We start from the raw sequence: 15,739 nt of genomic DNA, 5'->3' as shown, positions 1-15,739 counted from the left end.
GCTGCTTGGTTTCATAATTGCTGAACTTACATAAAGTTATTAGTCAGACATTTCCCCTTATAAAATGATATAGAGGTTTTACAAGCTGGTGTGATATTATGATTTCATAAACTAAACAATATCACATCGAATTTTAATGCATGCACATTCAAAAATGACGTATGCCTGCTCTCTTGTCTCAGGTCAACATTTGCACAATCTTCAACCTCTGCTGCAGCTTTAGGAAATTCAATGACACTAGTCTAAACATTTCCTCCGGTTGACATTGTGGTTTTGTAGCACACTCATATCCGGTTCGAAATACACATGACACACATGTGAGGTAAACATTGCAATCAGCATCTTGACGTATTCAAGACTAGATTTAACATTTTAGCAAACCTCAGACTTGATTTCATGTATCCTTAGTGTGACCCTGCTTCTGTTTTACCTCAACTAATACTCTAATCTGCTCTTGTGAACAAAATGTCAAATATTTCTCACAAGCCTTGGCACTGACAGCGTCTCCACGCATGTATGCAGAGGTCTGTGCATCAGGCTGACGAGAAAGAGACGCAAAAGGAAAAACAGAGTGAGAGATGAAGCACCGCAGGAGCAGGACAACAAGCCCTCCTGCAGAGGCAGCGCTGGTCGGGGCTGCCTGCTGCCAGCTGGAAGCTGCTGCCTGGTGACTGTATTCTCCACAGGAGCGAATCAGTCCAGAGCTGCACTCATGTCTCCGCCGGGAGAGCGACAGGCCATGACACACTGCTCTGCTCTTTTTGAAGAGGCAACATGGACATTAGAGTTGAAGAAGCACCTTTGGCATGTTTATTAAATGGCATTCAAGGGCAAGAACTTACAGTTTATAGATTGTTGGCCTAAAATCCTCAGCAATATTCTGCAGATTCACAGCAGCACTGCATTCAGATGATGAACAGGATGTTGGACAGTAGTTTAAACTGTTCATCTAAGCTGCACAAATGACTACCAGTATGGCTCACATCACACACACACACACACACACACACACACTAATGTAATTGAGAGTAGGCATGACTCAGATTTTCACAGCAGTGTTTGATGGATTGCTTTACCTCCTCTGCCGACGTCTGTGGTGCTCCCCCTCGCTGAATAGTTTCATCCTGTAGCATCTCATCAACACTAAACATATTGCCAGTAAAATAACTGCAGTGCAGAGATAACACAAAGTACAATGACTACATCCCCCAAGAAGACTTGCACAGAAAAAGAAATCTTAAACAACATCTCCACTGATCAAGGGTTTCAGTATCTAGGTCTCGGATTGTCTCACCTCAGCCTGGAGCAACTTAATTGATGCTTTTCATCTGAGGTGAGCACAGAATTGTTTTGCTGCATAAAAGCAGTTTCCTTCTTATCTCAGTGCCACCTCATTTGCACAGTTTCATGTGGGAAGCTGTGCAGGAAAGGTCTGCTCCCTTGCTGTTTGTTAGCCAGATCGTCTGAGAGTTGCAGGAGAAATAATCACCTCATTTGGGGGCAACCCGGGCTGCAGAAAAAGAGTCCTGAGCATGCACAGTTTCAAAACGCATGTTAAACACATTACAGCAGTGTGGAATTAAATAATATCTACAGTGTATCAGCCATGACACTGCTGCAATCAGCAAAACATTACAACCTAAATCATGGGGAATGTAAAACATGCATTTATGGGACAACAAATAATACACTGCAGAACAAGGGTTACCTGCAGACGAGGCTGAGGGCTGTCCTGTTCCTGTGTGCCTTTTATTAAAGAAAAAAGAGAGATTGTCCTGTTTGAATACACTCAGCAGAGCAGATCCTGTCAGCATGTGAGGGCCACTTTGAGGTTTGTGGGTCAAAGCCCAGTTTGCAGCCTGATCCTTGTGCTTTTCTGACACACTCTTTTAAAGTTACATTGCCTTCAAAAGCCGCTAGGATCCTACTGAACGGACTTGTCAACATCCACAAGCACACAAATGCATGCGCACACTCAGACATACCATACATTCCCCAGAACTGTCGGCTAAACCCATTCTGCCATGTGCACTGTTATGTCATCCAGTCATGTGTTCATACTTTGGCAGAGATTTATTTTGTCGATTATATTGTAGTCACTGCACAGCTGCAGAAATCTGTGCCCTTCAGCTAAGTGCAATGAAACTATGTGAGATTGTGAGTCTTAATCAGAGCTGTGATATGTGGAATAATGGCACCAACTGGAGTTTTTAAGTGTTCTCCAGGCAACAGGCTGACTTTAATTATACATGACTGTTTTGCAACCAGGGGAACAAATGATCAGCCTTTGAGTCTTTTTATGTGGAAGTCAATAGTAAGGGCCTGTCCTGACATGAGGTTTCAGCAGCAGAATGAACAATGGATTCAGTATAAGAGCAATCAATGGATCGGTCTGTGTCAGGAGATAGGTCGTTTTAAATGATTTTTCAAAGTTTATGACATCATTGAGTAAACATGGACAATCATCAAATTAGTTTGATCTTGTCTTATTGTATTGTTTATGTACACTTCAGATCACAATATATTTTGAAGATGCCATCAATTTTTGGATCTATAAAGAAATCCAAAGTAGACTACATATAGAAATAGCCCAAGTTTTTCTCAAAAAATAACCAATATTTTTTTTAATGTGAACTATTATAACGTTGTATTGTAATGCTTTGATTTTTGTGTTGGCATATGGCGATGTTAATATTCTGATCAGAGCCCCACCTATGAAAAACATCTCTTTGCATTTCCAGCAAGCAAAGTTAACTTCTCAGATTTTTTCAATGAAATTTGGCGTGGCGCTCAGTTTGCGCACAGCAGAACGGCGTGTACCGGCGGGACTAGGGGAGGGCCTACAGGCGGGGTGACACGCCCTGCCCACTCAGTGTCTCATATTTGTGTAGCAGTCTGTCTAGCTGCTCTAGTCTGCAGACAGACAGGCAGTAGGCAGGCTCGAACCGGGCGTTTTTCACGGTGGAAGTAACCCAGCAGCCAGAGCCCAGGGGCGGCCGGTGGGAGGAGGCAGAGAGTCCGCAGCTGCCGCACCGCACAGCCTCTTTGACAGCCGCAAGAGGAAGGAGCCACCCGCACCAACCAATGTCTACGGTAGGGAGCATTTTATTTCTGTTTACAGTTGAAAACGGAGGGTGTTTTCCGTTGTTTTAGGATTTTAATATGGATTTTGGGAAGCCGCGGTCTGTCGTGGCACGCCGCTGGTGGAGCATCTTTCATTGGTTTTGTCGGCTGTGTGGTCGGAGCCGCGGGAGTGAGCATCAACATGCCGGGGATGAAAACGCTGAAAAGGTTCACGAGCTCACACAGCTGGTAAAATTCATAGTGTTTTGGCTTTTTTCTTTCAATCGTTTGTTTAAGTCTCAACTTGGAGGGTTGTGTGTGTGTGAAGAGAGCACGTAGTTAGCACGAAGCTGTAGCCGCCTCCGACAGCAGGGCGGCGGACAGTGGGACAGTTCGAGCCGCAGTCAGCGTGGAGCAGCAGCTGCGGCTAGTTAGCACCCGTTAGCTGCTACAAAACAGGAAGTACTGACTGCGGCCTTCAAAAGAAAAGCATACACATATTTAATATAAAAATAAAATACTAAGCGTACAATTTAACCATCTAGTAGATTAGTTTAGCTGAACAGTGTTAAATGAGTAGAGTATTTAGTGGATTTTTACACAAAATGTAACCTCATGTTAACTATCTTACATCTAAAAAGTAGTTAGGCCTACATTTATTGACCCCACATGGGACTCTTAGTGCAGGGCTAACTATGAAGTTGCTTAGGAGTAGCAGCAATGTCATTACTTTTTGCCATAATTCATGGACACAAAACGTTTAAAGCTGTCGTTTACAGTCAGATATTAGTGTCACTCAAAAGAACCAGCTCCTTCAAATGCTCACACCAAAATACCAACTTTTTGCTGTGTTTATATTACTAGGTAATTCAGGAGACAGAAAATAAATCGCAATTTTGTTAGTTGATTAATTTCCAAGCGAAAATATTAGCCTTTGCTTCTTGCTCATCAGATGTGATGATTCGTTGCTGTAGATGGTACCTTATTTATTTATTTATTTTTTACCCTTCCTTCACTTTTTGGTTTTATTATGAAAAGTTTTGCCGGAAGTAGCTCCCAGAACTTCTATCTTGACGCTATGAAACGGAAAATGTTTGCACGATTTTGTAAAAACGTAAATTTTGTTAAATTATTTTGTGACTGTCGCGGCGATAAATAACACGAGCCCCGAGAAGAAGCGGGAGCCATCGTTGTGACGCGGAGAGGCAGAAATGACCGCCCTGGCGTTTTTCCGTGTCTGTGTCGGGGGTTTGCCATGTGGAGGCGAGTCGTTTGAATCATCTCCCGGGTGGCATGGTGTTGATCAGTGATCTGACTGAGATGACAGAAAGCCCAGCTGACTCCTGATCATGAATGTTCAACTGGGCAGCAGCTTGTGTTCAGATCAGGCTGTAGCATGATTATTTAATTATTTAATTAATTAATTTGTTGTTGTTTTTTTGGCCTCTCATATGGATGTACATCAGACATTTCCTAGCAGAAGTCAGATCTGACAAGATGTGTGGTGCTGCATGTGATTTCTACTTAATGTGTTGGATAAGATTTACTGCATTAAGAGCCCCGAGCAGATTCTACCACAGCTCTGTTCATATATCAACAAGCAGGAAAGTTAAATTCCCATGATGGGCTTCATAAACCACAGGACTAACCTGCTGTACAGTCTATTCAGTACAAGCCTCCCATTCATTCTTTTTGCATTGTCATGCACTGAATCCTTGTTGCCAAATGCTATACATTTTGCCCTTTTGTGTAAGGGCTTCATGTCCATTTAATCTGAGGTGGTAACATGTGACACCTCAAACCTAATTTGATGGCCTATTTAATATTTAATTTACAGTGAATATATTAACCATTTTTTTTGATAGGACTATTTATTTATTTACCAGGGTTAGGTTAAAGCAAATTTTAAGCCACAGAACAGCACTGAACAAAGTTGACAAGCAAGACAAGGCACATCAAACCAGGTTACACACTATAACATCTCTCTCTCTCTCTCTCTCTCTCTCTCTCTCTCTCTCTCTCTCTCTCTCTCTCTCTCTCTCTCTCTCTCTCTCTCATACACACACACACACACAATGGGTATGTTAATACCTAATATGTCAGACAGGTTAAAAGCTAGGGACTCAATGTGAATCATTTTATTAGCTGCAGGAAAGATTGCAAACAAACAGTTGGACAGAAACCACAAAAAATGGTGTTTTTCTTGTTCTTCAGTGTGTATTACCATTTGAAACAACCACATCAGCCCTTTACAAAATGTGTTTAAAATCTACCACTGCACACTGCTCCAGTTTATTGACACAAACTGCTTAATGCTTAAATCACACACACAATAAACCACTATACTGTAGCAGGACTGCAACTTGTGATTATTTGTATTAGTGAAGAATCTTATAATTGTTTTCTTGTTTATTCCTTTGATCAGCATGAAACGCTACAGAAACACAAGTTGAAGGAAAGCAGATGGTCCTCGTAACTCAGGAGCCGGAACTAGAACATTTTTTGCATTAAAAACGGAGAAGAAAAAAAATATTATACACTGACTAATTGTTGCAGCTATATTATAAAGTGTGTATCTACATCAATCATTCATATCGTACATCTCTACAAAAGAGGTTGATGCCACTTTATATTTCCGTTTTATTGACACAAACATGCATAATTTACACAGTAAGGCAATGTAACCCCTGCCCAGATCAATAGTAGATATTTTATTTTGTGTAATAAATTGACTGTCCTCATAATGTATTAAGACCAGTCATGCTGAGTCATGAAACTGTTTCCATTGAAGCAGTTGGATGCATGATGCTCCTGCCACGGTGTTATGTTAAATGAAAGAAGCGCTACCATAGGATGTGTGACTGTAGCTCATGTTCTTTCTCTTTTTATTTTGAAAAAAAAGCTTAATATAAAATATCAAGTCATCATATGGTGCAAAGTGTGAGCAGATTTTCTCCCTCCAGAAGGTGTTTTCGGTGTGTGATCGTAAACATTGCTCGTCACCATCACAGCTATAAGAGGCAAAATGAGAAAAGAGTCTTGAGCTGATTCTAAATCGGGATCACAAAAAGAGCTAATTATCGTCTCAGGTTGACCTATATTTTTGTTCTCAGATAAGTGTTAGGTAAGCGTACACACATGCTCGTGGAAGTGTGCTCATTTTAAAGCTGCTTTAGGTGTGATCAGATGCTGCCAGAGAGCATTTTATTCCCTACCTGGTTTCTCTTCACTTCTCGCTCATGAAATCGCACGCATGGCTGCCATCGGTAGTGGATTAAGTATTTATTTTGTGTCACAAGTTTTGTCTTTCTAAGATGTCAAAAGTGAGAGTGAAAGAGTTGGATTTTGTAACAAGGAACTGGACAAGGCAGATTTAGAAAAGTCCCCTCGTCTGTCTTCCGGGGTCTATAACATGTCTCGTTTCACGTGTACAGCCTCTCATCCTGTCTTCTCTTACCTCTCTTACTTTGTTCTTCAAGCCCCTCTGCTCTCTTTTCTCAACATCCTCTACAGCCATCCTTTTTTTTTTTTTTTTTTTTTTTTTTGTAACCTCTGCTTTACACGAGCACTTCCTTCTGCCTCCTGTTGCAGCTCTTCATAAATCTTTCAATGATAAGTAGATGTGTTTTTCAGTCTTCTTCCTCCTCCTCCATGGATTTCCATCCCACAGAGGGTGGTAGTAGTACAGTGCAGTAGGTGCAGAGGCATGATGGGAGTGCAGCGTGAGAGCTGTTCCTCCTCTGCATCTGTGTCCGCAGTTTGTGATGTAAAGACGTGGTCTGGGGTGAGGGGATTGCAGAGGAAGTAAATCTCTTTATACTGTTGGTGTTGTCAGTCAGTGCATGTGTTGGGGAGAGAGAGAGAGAGAGAGCCATACTGAGCACTGCTACCTACAGCTGCTTTTTCTTTCGTTTTTTACAAACATTAGCTTTAGATTTTGTCAATCAGTCTTGTTGACAGTGATGTAAATGCCATAGATCATACATACGTCTCTGCTTTGACGTTTTGTGTAAGTCCCTGGAATTGATTTGCTTCCTCGGGGGAATTCACTAGATCTACGACCATAAATCAACCAGGGAAGCCTGTTGGTTTACTGTCCGCCTCAAAGGAAGGACGAGACGGGTAGGTCCCACTTCATATGATGGTGTCCTCCTCCCAAAGATCAAATCAGAGGAAGCATCATGGGGTTAAAAGTCTTTGACATTTTTGATCATGAATCAACATGTTTCTAAAGAAGAGTATTGGGAATAGTGTGATCGGTGGCCTGAATCACCTGAATTCATCCTGAGAGGGACATGAACTTAAATATTAAGGCTGCGGCTATCGATTATTTTCGGTATCGATTTGCTTTCACAATTTAGCAATTAATCATTTTGTTCTATAAAATGTCAGAAATGAAAAATGATTGTCACAATTTCCAAAAGCCTCAGGTGACATCAGCAATTTTTAATATGATTTATTAATAAAAGAGATTCAGTTTGCATTAACATATAAAACACAACAACAACTGAGGAGCTGGAACAAAAGAATATTCTAATATTTTGGTGAGAAAACAAAATGTCTGTCATTTATAAGTTTGAATGGTTGTTCACTCAGAACCATAAACGTCAACCTCATGGTAACACCAGAAGAAAAGTCTCCAAATCAAGTCATTCATCGTCTGAGAAGTGCAACATTTTCTACAATCCATCCATCAGGTGTTATGATGTTCCGCAGGGTGAGTGAAGACCGCCACGTGCCGATGGCGTTAGATGAAAAGTCATGAGATCACCGGGGTCATTAGGGTTCATCCTCTGGGAATAATGACTGTCTGCTTCTAAACCTTATGGCATCTATTGGTTGTTGAGATGTTGCAGCCTGGAGTTTGTTCCAGTTGGCTGAATGACTGAACCTAAAAAAAGATAAGTTGCGTCACTTTACTTCCCGCTTCCTTTAGTGTAACAGTAAGAGAAGATCATGTCGCTGGTATGTGTTCTTGTTTATACTGAAGAAAGCTGTTTAACATCATTACAACCACATGCTGCCCGTCCAGCCTGACTTACTGATTACACAGTGCCAATAAATACACGGTGTGAAGCAACGTCATAAACAATACAACTGTAGTCGCTTCATCTTTGCTGTGGTTTGATTGTGTGGAAAGTAACAGGTTGCTCTTCTTTGGTTTTGTGTTTACCTTGTAGTCATGCCAGTCTAACCAGTGTCGGAGCTCTTAAGCCTGAAATGATAAATGCTGCAATTTAAGAGCAAAACTCCGAACAGCTTAGTGAAATGAATAGTAAACAGAAAGTGCAGGTGTTTTAATGTCAAAAAAGAAAATGAATGCAAAAGGAACTTAAAGTAAATCAGGTAAAAGTAGCACACAGTGCAGCTGTCGGCTGTGCCATTTCTACAGGGCCGGGCCAGGCTTAATGAAGGAGCTGGGTCCCTGCACCTGTGGTTGGCTGTTTTCTCATGGGAGGACCCAGATATGTTTGAATCAGCACTCGGTGCAAAGGCGGTGGATGGTGAGGATAAATGAGCAGGAGAAAGGGACCGGGGCCGCGAGAGGGAGGGGGTGTGTAGATCCCACATTCACCTTGAAGATAGTCCTTTTAAGAAGGACATCCAGTTTTGACAACAAATCATTATATGTACTTAGCTTTTTTTGCTGACCACTTTCAAATACAGACTGTGCAGTATCAGATTTTCTTCCCATTGTCTCAATTCAGTGGATTGTTGTATGAAAATCCTTCAGCAGACTCTTAAAGGGTCTGAGAGGTCTGAATAGATAAGATGATTCAATAATTCAGGAAAAGCAAAGATTAAAGTCTGAAAACAGTCTGTGTGTCTCCCCCCCCATTCTCTTATCCTGTTCATCATTTTGCGACTCCTTGTCGGGCTCCTGACCCCCAGGTTGGGAACCACCTGATTACACAACTAAGGCAAGTGTTAAGATAGGACTGGGTATCGAACAGCAAAACTTTGTACTGACTGAAATGTCCCTGTAGGACAAGTATCAAGTGCACAAGCAGGCTTTGCATGTCTGGGCAGATTTGTTTACTTATTTTCTGGTACTTTTATATTGTGTAATCTTTAGGCAAAGTTCTTGTTTGGTTGCCGTTTACTGAACATTTATGTGTTACGGCTTCTTTTACCAAATGGGAGAAAAACGACTTTGTTGAAGGCTCAAACAGATGTTGTAAACTGGCATCAGTCACCTTGCAGCGCCCTCTCCATCTGTGGTTCCTGTGGGCCTCCTGGCCTCTTAATAACCAGAGAGAAGGGATATTGCAATGGGTTGAATGACATTGAACCTCACATGAACATGGGTGCTCTGTTAACAGCATGTCACTACGGCATAATGGAAAGGATTTAGAGGCAATTTCTGGCAGTGAGTCGCCCAGTGTTGATTAATGGAGGCAATGACCACCACATACAGCAGTCTCTCTGAGCACCGGATGACTCTTGGATATCGCAAAGTAGACTGGAGGCGCACCTCCTCAGGGCGGACAGAAGAACTGAAGAGGATAAAGTTAATAAAATCTAAATCAAGTGCAGTAAAAGCAGAGATGCATTATGTAAAATGCAAGTATAAAATGTTTTTTAAAGCAGTTGCACTTTAAGAGAATATTAAACACTTCTATTGACACTAACTGCTAGAATAGAGCAGTCAGTATTGGTTTACCTATACTGATGCTGGATTAGACTACACTTCCCTACCATCATCTTATACACGCAGCCCGGTTGACCTCGTATACTGATCGGTTGGGTTAAGTAAGTGACTGTGTCGAGTGAACGTTTCAGACTGGCGTCATATTGCTCATGAGTGAGTTTTGTGATGAGCAGGCGGTCGTTACATTTTATTGTGGGTTTCATTAATCTGCTGGGAAGGGCGTTGTTGCTTCTCCAGGCACAGGGTTTCCGCCATTACGCATGTCGCAAGAATTGATGCCACTTGGCGAGCAGGTAAATCCCTACCGTGGCCTCAAGGGCTGTAATTTGTGTTCATGCATGTCCAAACAGACTTGAATACACAATTGTGTTTGTAAATGACTCGCCTGTTGAGACCACCCCGGAGTGAGGAGCAGAGTCTTATGTTGTCATTTGTTTAAAAAAAAAAAAAATCATTTTAAACGATTTATTAATTTCTCAAAATATTTGCTAGAAATGCAGCTGTTCATGTCCAGCAAAGATATTATTATAAATAAGTCACATGATCGTTCACTTGATCACCATGTTTCTCAGTTTGAGCAGTATCAGAGTTGGACTTGCTCCAACTGTGTGTTTAAGCAGCCTGTCAAACAAGGCCGTCCTCTTCCAGCTCCCAAAGACGGTCTTGTTGGTCTCGGATGTGACAGGCTGATGGACTGGACTGACAGGCCGCTCTCACCTCAGACTGTTGTGCTGTTAAGTTGCTGTAAGAGTGAAATGTTTCTTCTCCCAAAGTAACTCTTCACCTACGTCTTCATATACGTCTGAAGTCTGTGTTTCTTTTTAAGGGAGCAACAAGCCTCTGGGGCTGATTTGGAGTGATATTTGTCTGGGTCCCCATTAGGGGCGTCTGTGGCAGGGTGGCCCAACCTGGCTGTCTGTGTCTGGGACTTATTTTGGATGAACGCCCAGCCTTCAATGCATGGACGGTGTGGCTGGCAGCCAAGGCTGTGCATAGCTTCCTCATATACGTCAGTCTTTTCTTTTTCCCTTTTAGACCTGAGCACAAATGTCTAACAGGGTGTTTCCTCTCTTCTTGCCCGCTGATTAGTCGCACAGAAATGAGAAAGCAGGGGCTTATTGTGATTGTATCCTCGTCACAATCGCCACAATGCTCCAGAAAACTGGCTGGGTGCAGAGGAGATAAAGGCAGCCCTTCCCATGGCAGCTGTGAAGTGAACCATGGAGCAGTTTATTAAAGTGAGAATGCAAACAGATCAAAGAGTGTAAGTAGCCCCATTTATCCGGTATTTAATAAAGACCTTTAGCAAGTTGTTTTTGACTGTTAGGGCCTGTTATTCTCCCCATGCCTTTACTCTGCAGCCAAACTGAAAGCCTTTACTTTTTGCTTTTAGTTTGATGTAGTGCTGAAAAAAAAAAAAAAGAGGCAAAACAATGATGATTCTACTGACAAGATAAAGGAATGGACAACAGTTTTGATCAATAATCAGTTAATTCCTCAAGTCAAATACTTAATGTTTGCTTCAGTATTGTTTGTACACTTGCCAAGCTTTTCACTTTCAGCTTGTCACGTGACACAAAATACAGTTTTCAGTGGTAACTGCGGCAGGAAACGTGCACAGAATTAGGAAATGCCACACAAAGGATGTGCTAGTCATGAATGAACCATTTTCTTTTCATTTTAGTAGCCTAACCCGTGACCCCACGCACTGTTATATGGTAAAGGTGTACTTCTTAGAACCTTAGAAGTACCACTTGGTTGCTTACTTACTTACTTACTTACTAGCTAATTAGCTAGTCGGGGTTTTGGACTGTTGGACAAAGTGTTACTACCATGGGCCCATTTCACTCATTACAGATTGGATTAAACAATTATTTTCAAATTTCAAACACTCATAGACACTAAATCCTGCAAGGTTGCAGAGTGGATCCAGATGGGTGGAGCTTGGGGCATAGCTGAGGGCGGTGACTGCTTTGTTGTGACATGGCAAAGTGACAGAAGTCCTGACGGCTCGTTTTAAGGCTCAGTTTCTGAATACAGGCTGTGTGTATTTCTCTGTGGACTCAGTATCTGGTGCTTTCACAGTGTTAATATAGATCCTCGACCTGCTTTTTAATCAAACTAGACATGGAGATCTCACTTGACCTTTAAAACATCTTGAGGAGATGCCAAATTTATCAAATGAAAATCTGAAGTGCAGCAAAGTTCCCATTTTGGACCACATCAATCACCATGGCATGAACGTCTGGCTCTAAGTGGCCCCTCCAAGACCACATCCTCCCTGCAGTCCCAGGAAGAGAGCAGCCTTTCTTTTAATCTCCCCTCATAGTCTTGTATCCAGCAGACGGCCAAAGCCGATTGCTTCCTCTTTTCCCTGAAACGCACACAAACGCACACTCCTGCATCAACAACAACTCTGCCCTTCTGGCTGCAGTATATTTGTCTTCCATTCACAGAAAAGAAGTTGGTAACAACTGCTCATCTGTGTCTGCATGTATTTGGAGGCTCCTCATCTCGTCTGGAGACAAGTTTGTTTGTCATATGCTTCAGATGATATCACAACTCAAGTGGAATGTTGTGTGTGTGTCTGTGTGTGTGTGACATTTCAGGAGGGTGTTCCCTTGTGTCACATTCACCAAAGATAAAAAGATTATGATGGTATAGTGTTAAATCCTGTTGCAGTACTGTATCCTAATCTGTCCACTAGCGGCATAAATCTGAAATAATCTGTGGATGTTCATGCCTCTTGTGTTCAAACCCATGAGCGGTGTTTTCTACTTCCACTCTAATCTGTATCACTGATAGATGGACGGACGGATGGAAAGGATAGTCGAACAGCTCTGTCATTAATTATAAACCTGGCTGGCAGGAACACAAGGAGAAGCTATTGAGTATGTGTGTAAAGTACTACATTACTCTTCATGTTGTGTGTTCATTGTAATCTATCTTTGCACCGGATACCTGATTAAATCACTCGGTCACAGATATTGGTTTACATGGCGAGGCAAGCTGTGTGTTGTTGTTGTTGTTGTTGTTGTTGGAAAGCGCGGATGAGTCATTAAGTATAACATGGTGTATAGATATATCATGCCAATTAAAACTTCAAGTAAATTTGTCACTTTTCTGCCACTTACACGAAATGTAGTTATATAGAGATAAGAAGTGCTGACAAATGTAATGTACAGTCAACGTCAATAAATTCATTTACATAAAAATTGCAGGGCTTATTTTCCCAACTATCCTATTCTTTTACTGGAATATCTTAAATGTAATTTGGTCAACACTGCAGAAAGCCTGCTCAAAGGGGCTATATCTTAGTTTTCTCTGCCGTCAAACATAGTTTCTTGTTAGTAGAGGGTGACTGTGGCTTGCCAAAAACTTCAGCCATTGTTGCTTTTACAATACAAGAGGTTGGACTTCACCCTCTGAGCAGCGCTACGTCTTCAGGGCAGACTGGACCCTTCAGTGCCTTGCTATTGTAAAGTGACGAGACGGGCTGGCTGAGCTGGGGCTACCTGGTTAGCATGCTAACTTAAGTAGTAGAAAAGAAGACATAGAAGTAGTTAACATGTTTGCAAGTTAACATTAGCGCTGATTTCCAGCTCTTTCTTTTTAAAGAAAGATTCCTGCATTTTTTGACTCAGAAGGTAAATGCACAAAAAAGTGGGTAAATTAACCTGATACCCTCGGAGTGAATAACGAACATGTAAGTGAAGGCAGCTTCAAGGAATCGCCCGCTGCACCTCGGTGAGATCCGGATCCATGCCTCTTTCCACATTAGGAAAATGAGCCTGCAGGATAAGTGACAGGGCAGCTGTGGCCTGTGACGAGGGGTTGAAAGTGCCTCGCCAATTAAGTCCCGCTCCCCATCATCACTGCATGTCTGCATATGTGAGGCTTGTCAGGCAGCTGAAAGTGAGGGCCTTTTGTCAGCCGCTGTGATAATGGCTGCCTCAGCTGGATCGTAGAAGACCACCAGGCTCTCTCTGCAGCTGCACTTTGTGTGGGTATATTTTGTCCACTGAGACAAGTGTGTACCCGCAGCTCCAAGTGCATGCGGAGAGAAAATCAAACAAAACCAAGGCTGTGTCCCGAAACACTCCCTCATTCACTTCTTACATAATACACGTTCATATTTCACTCTATAGTTACTAATATATTGACAGTTTGGATTTCTCAGTCGTCCTTTTTGTGCAATGGTGTTGCATAATGATATTTTTATATGTTGCAACAGGAAATGCATTGCATTGTGGGAAAAAATGTCCTGATATATCAGCTGATACTATTTCTATGTTAACATAAACCAAAAGCAAACCAAAAATGTAAACACAAAGTAAGTAGTTGCATTTTTTTTTAAATTCACATGCTTTGTTATATCTGCAGTAAGATCATATCTGCATATATTGGTCTAGCTTTGGTTCATGCTACGCCGAATTATAGAGTCATTATATAGCACATACATTTTTCTGACACTGAATCACATTATAGAGTGGACTGTCGATAAATATCAGCCTGAGATGGACATTTATGCATCTCAAAGTGCAGCGTCGCATTGAAGTCCAGTCTGTTTATAAGAAACTCAGTCTTGACAGTGCAAATAAAGTTGTCGTCCTGATGCCCATGGTTTTCTTTTTGCCTATCCAAACCCCACCCCCCCACCACACCCCACCCACCCCTCTCTACTAATGAGAATGGTCCTCATGTTACCACTTCTTCTGGTTTACCCAATCAAATGTTCATTCATGGAAGAATTGCAGAGTAATTGCAGCCAACATGGCTCTTTAGAGCTCTGCTGGTTCGTCCCTCTAGGCCTTTCCATAGAACTTTTAATTAAAAGATGCCATTTGTTGTTAAACAGGAAATGATAGCGCTTTGTTTTTTTGTTTTGAAACTAGAATGGCTTTTCAAAGGGGATATTCAAATGAGTTAGCATTTGTTAGTAAAATCGCACTGCACACAGCATCATATCTACAGCATAGATCTGCTTATAGCGCCAAAGGAAGCCATTCAGAAAGATGTGGACTTTCATATCTGGTGATGTAATGAAAACTACTGGTGGTTTTTGGAAGTGTTTAGAAAAGGTGTTTAAGAATGGAAATAAAAGGTTGTTTCTGAAATTCACAATTTTCTCTGCGCCGCTTTTCTTTTTCTTTCTGCACAAGCGCAATGCATGATGGTATATATGCTTGGTTAGTGACCATCAGTTGTACCCCACTAAACTTTCATGATGCATTTTGGGATACAAAATGGCAAACTTGCTATGCAGTGAGTAGTGAGTGATTTTGGACACAGTGAATGTAAATCACAAGTGAATGTAGAAATAAGCTGAAGATCTCATGTTGTCTGCTGCAGCTCGTGATTCCTTTCATTGTTGTTTTAATCGTTTTGTTCAACAAAATGTCGAAAAATAGGGAAATATTCCCATCAGTGTCCTTAAATCCAAGGTGACCTCTTCAACCAACAGGCCTGAATTTACTATCATAGAGGGCTAAGAAAACCAGTAAATGTTTACATTTGAGCAGTCGGAACTGGTGAATATATGGCACTTAAATGACAGTCATCAAAATTGATTGAAATGATTCAGTTCCAGTTGACTGTTATTCATCTGTGAGTAAATGATCGATCAGGCTTGAGTGTTCAAGTAAGTGTTTTTGGTCAGAAATACTGCGAGTCTTGGGATTCGCAGTATTTCTGTAGGTAGGGCTGCTACTTCATCCCTGATGACGGTGGACAGTGTGTTTGGTTTAGTTGCTGGAAAGAGGTAGGTGTGTGTGTGTGTGTGTGTGTGTGTGTGTGTGTGTGTGTGTGTGTGTGTGTGTGAGAGAGAGAGATTCATACTACAGTGACCACACGGTGCAGGTTCATGACCTCTCAGCCCTGGGGCAGCACTCGGGAGCACAATAGCCCGTCTGGGTCTGAGCCAGGCGTAAACTGACACCGCAGCGCCGAGAGGCTACGTCACTCAGAGACGGCTGGTGTAATTACAGAATCCCTCTGCAATCACACACAGTGTAGGTAATACAC

General features: G+C 41.9%; 1 protein-coding gene across 2 annotated transcripts in view; it reads left to right on the top strand.

Annotated features, from left to right (window-relative positions):
* The first annotated feature begins 2,899 nt into the window (after window positions 1–2,899).
* Window positions 2,900–15,739, top strand: part of si:dkey-97m3.1 (fatty acyl-CoA reductase 1) — a 53,994-nt gene continuing 41,154 nt past the window's right edge. Inside the window, exon 1 of one of the 2 annotated variants that reach the window (XM_056367456.1) lies at window positions 2,900–3,093. In XM_056367456.1, the coding sequence (XP_056223431.1) occupies window positions 3,085–3,093 (9 nt within the window). In that variant the 5' untranslated portion in view covers window positions 2,900–3,084. Of the gene's footprint in view, window positions 3,094–3,293; window positions 3,313–15,739 lie in introns of those variants that run through there. The other variant, XM_056367455.1, reaches the window with a different exon arrangement.

Source organism: Seriola aureovittata, chromosome 22 (assembly GCF_021018895.1).
Source record: "Seriola aureovittata isolate HTS-2021-v1 ecotype China chromosome 22, ASM2101889v1, whole genome shotgun sequence".
In the NCBI taxonomy this organism is placed as follows: Eukaryota; Metazoa; Chordata; class Actinopteri; order Carangiformes; family Carangidae; genus Seriola; species Seriola aureovittata.
The sequence above is the reverse complement of the archived record's forward strand: the minus strand, read 5'-3'. Positions and strand labels throughout refer to the sequence as shown.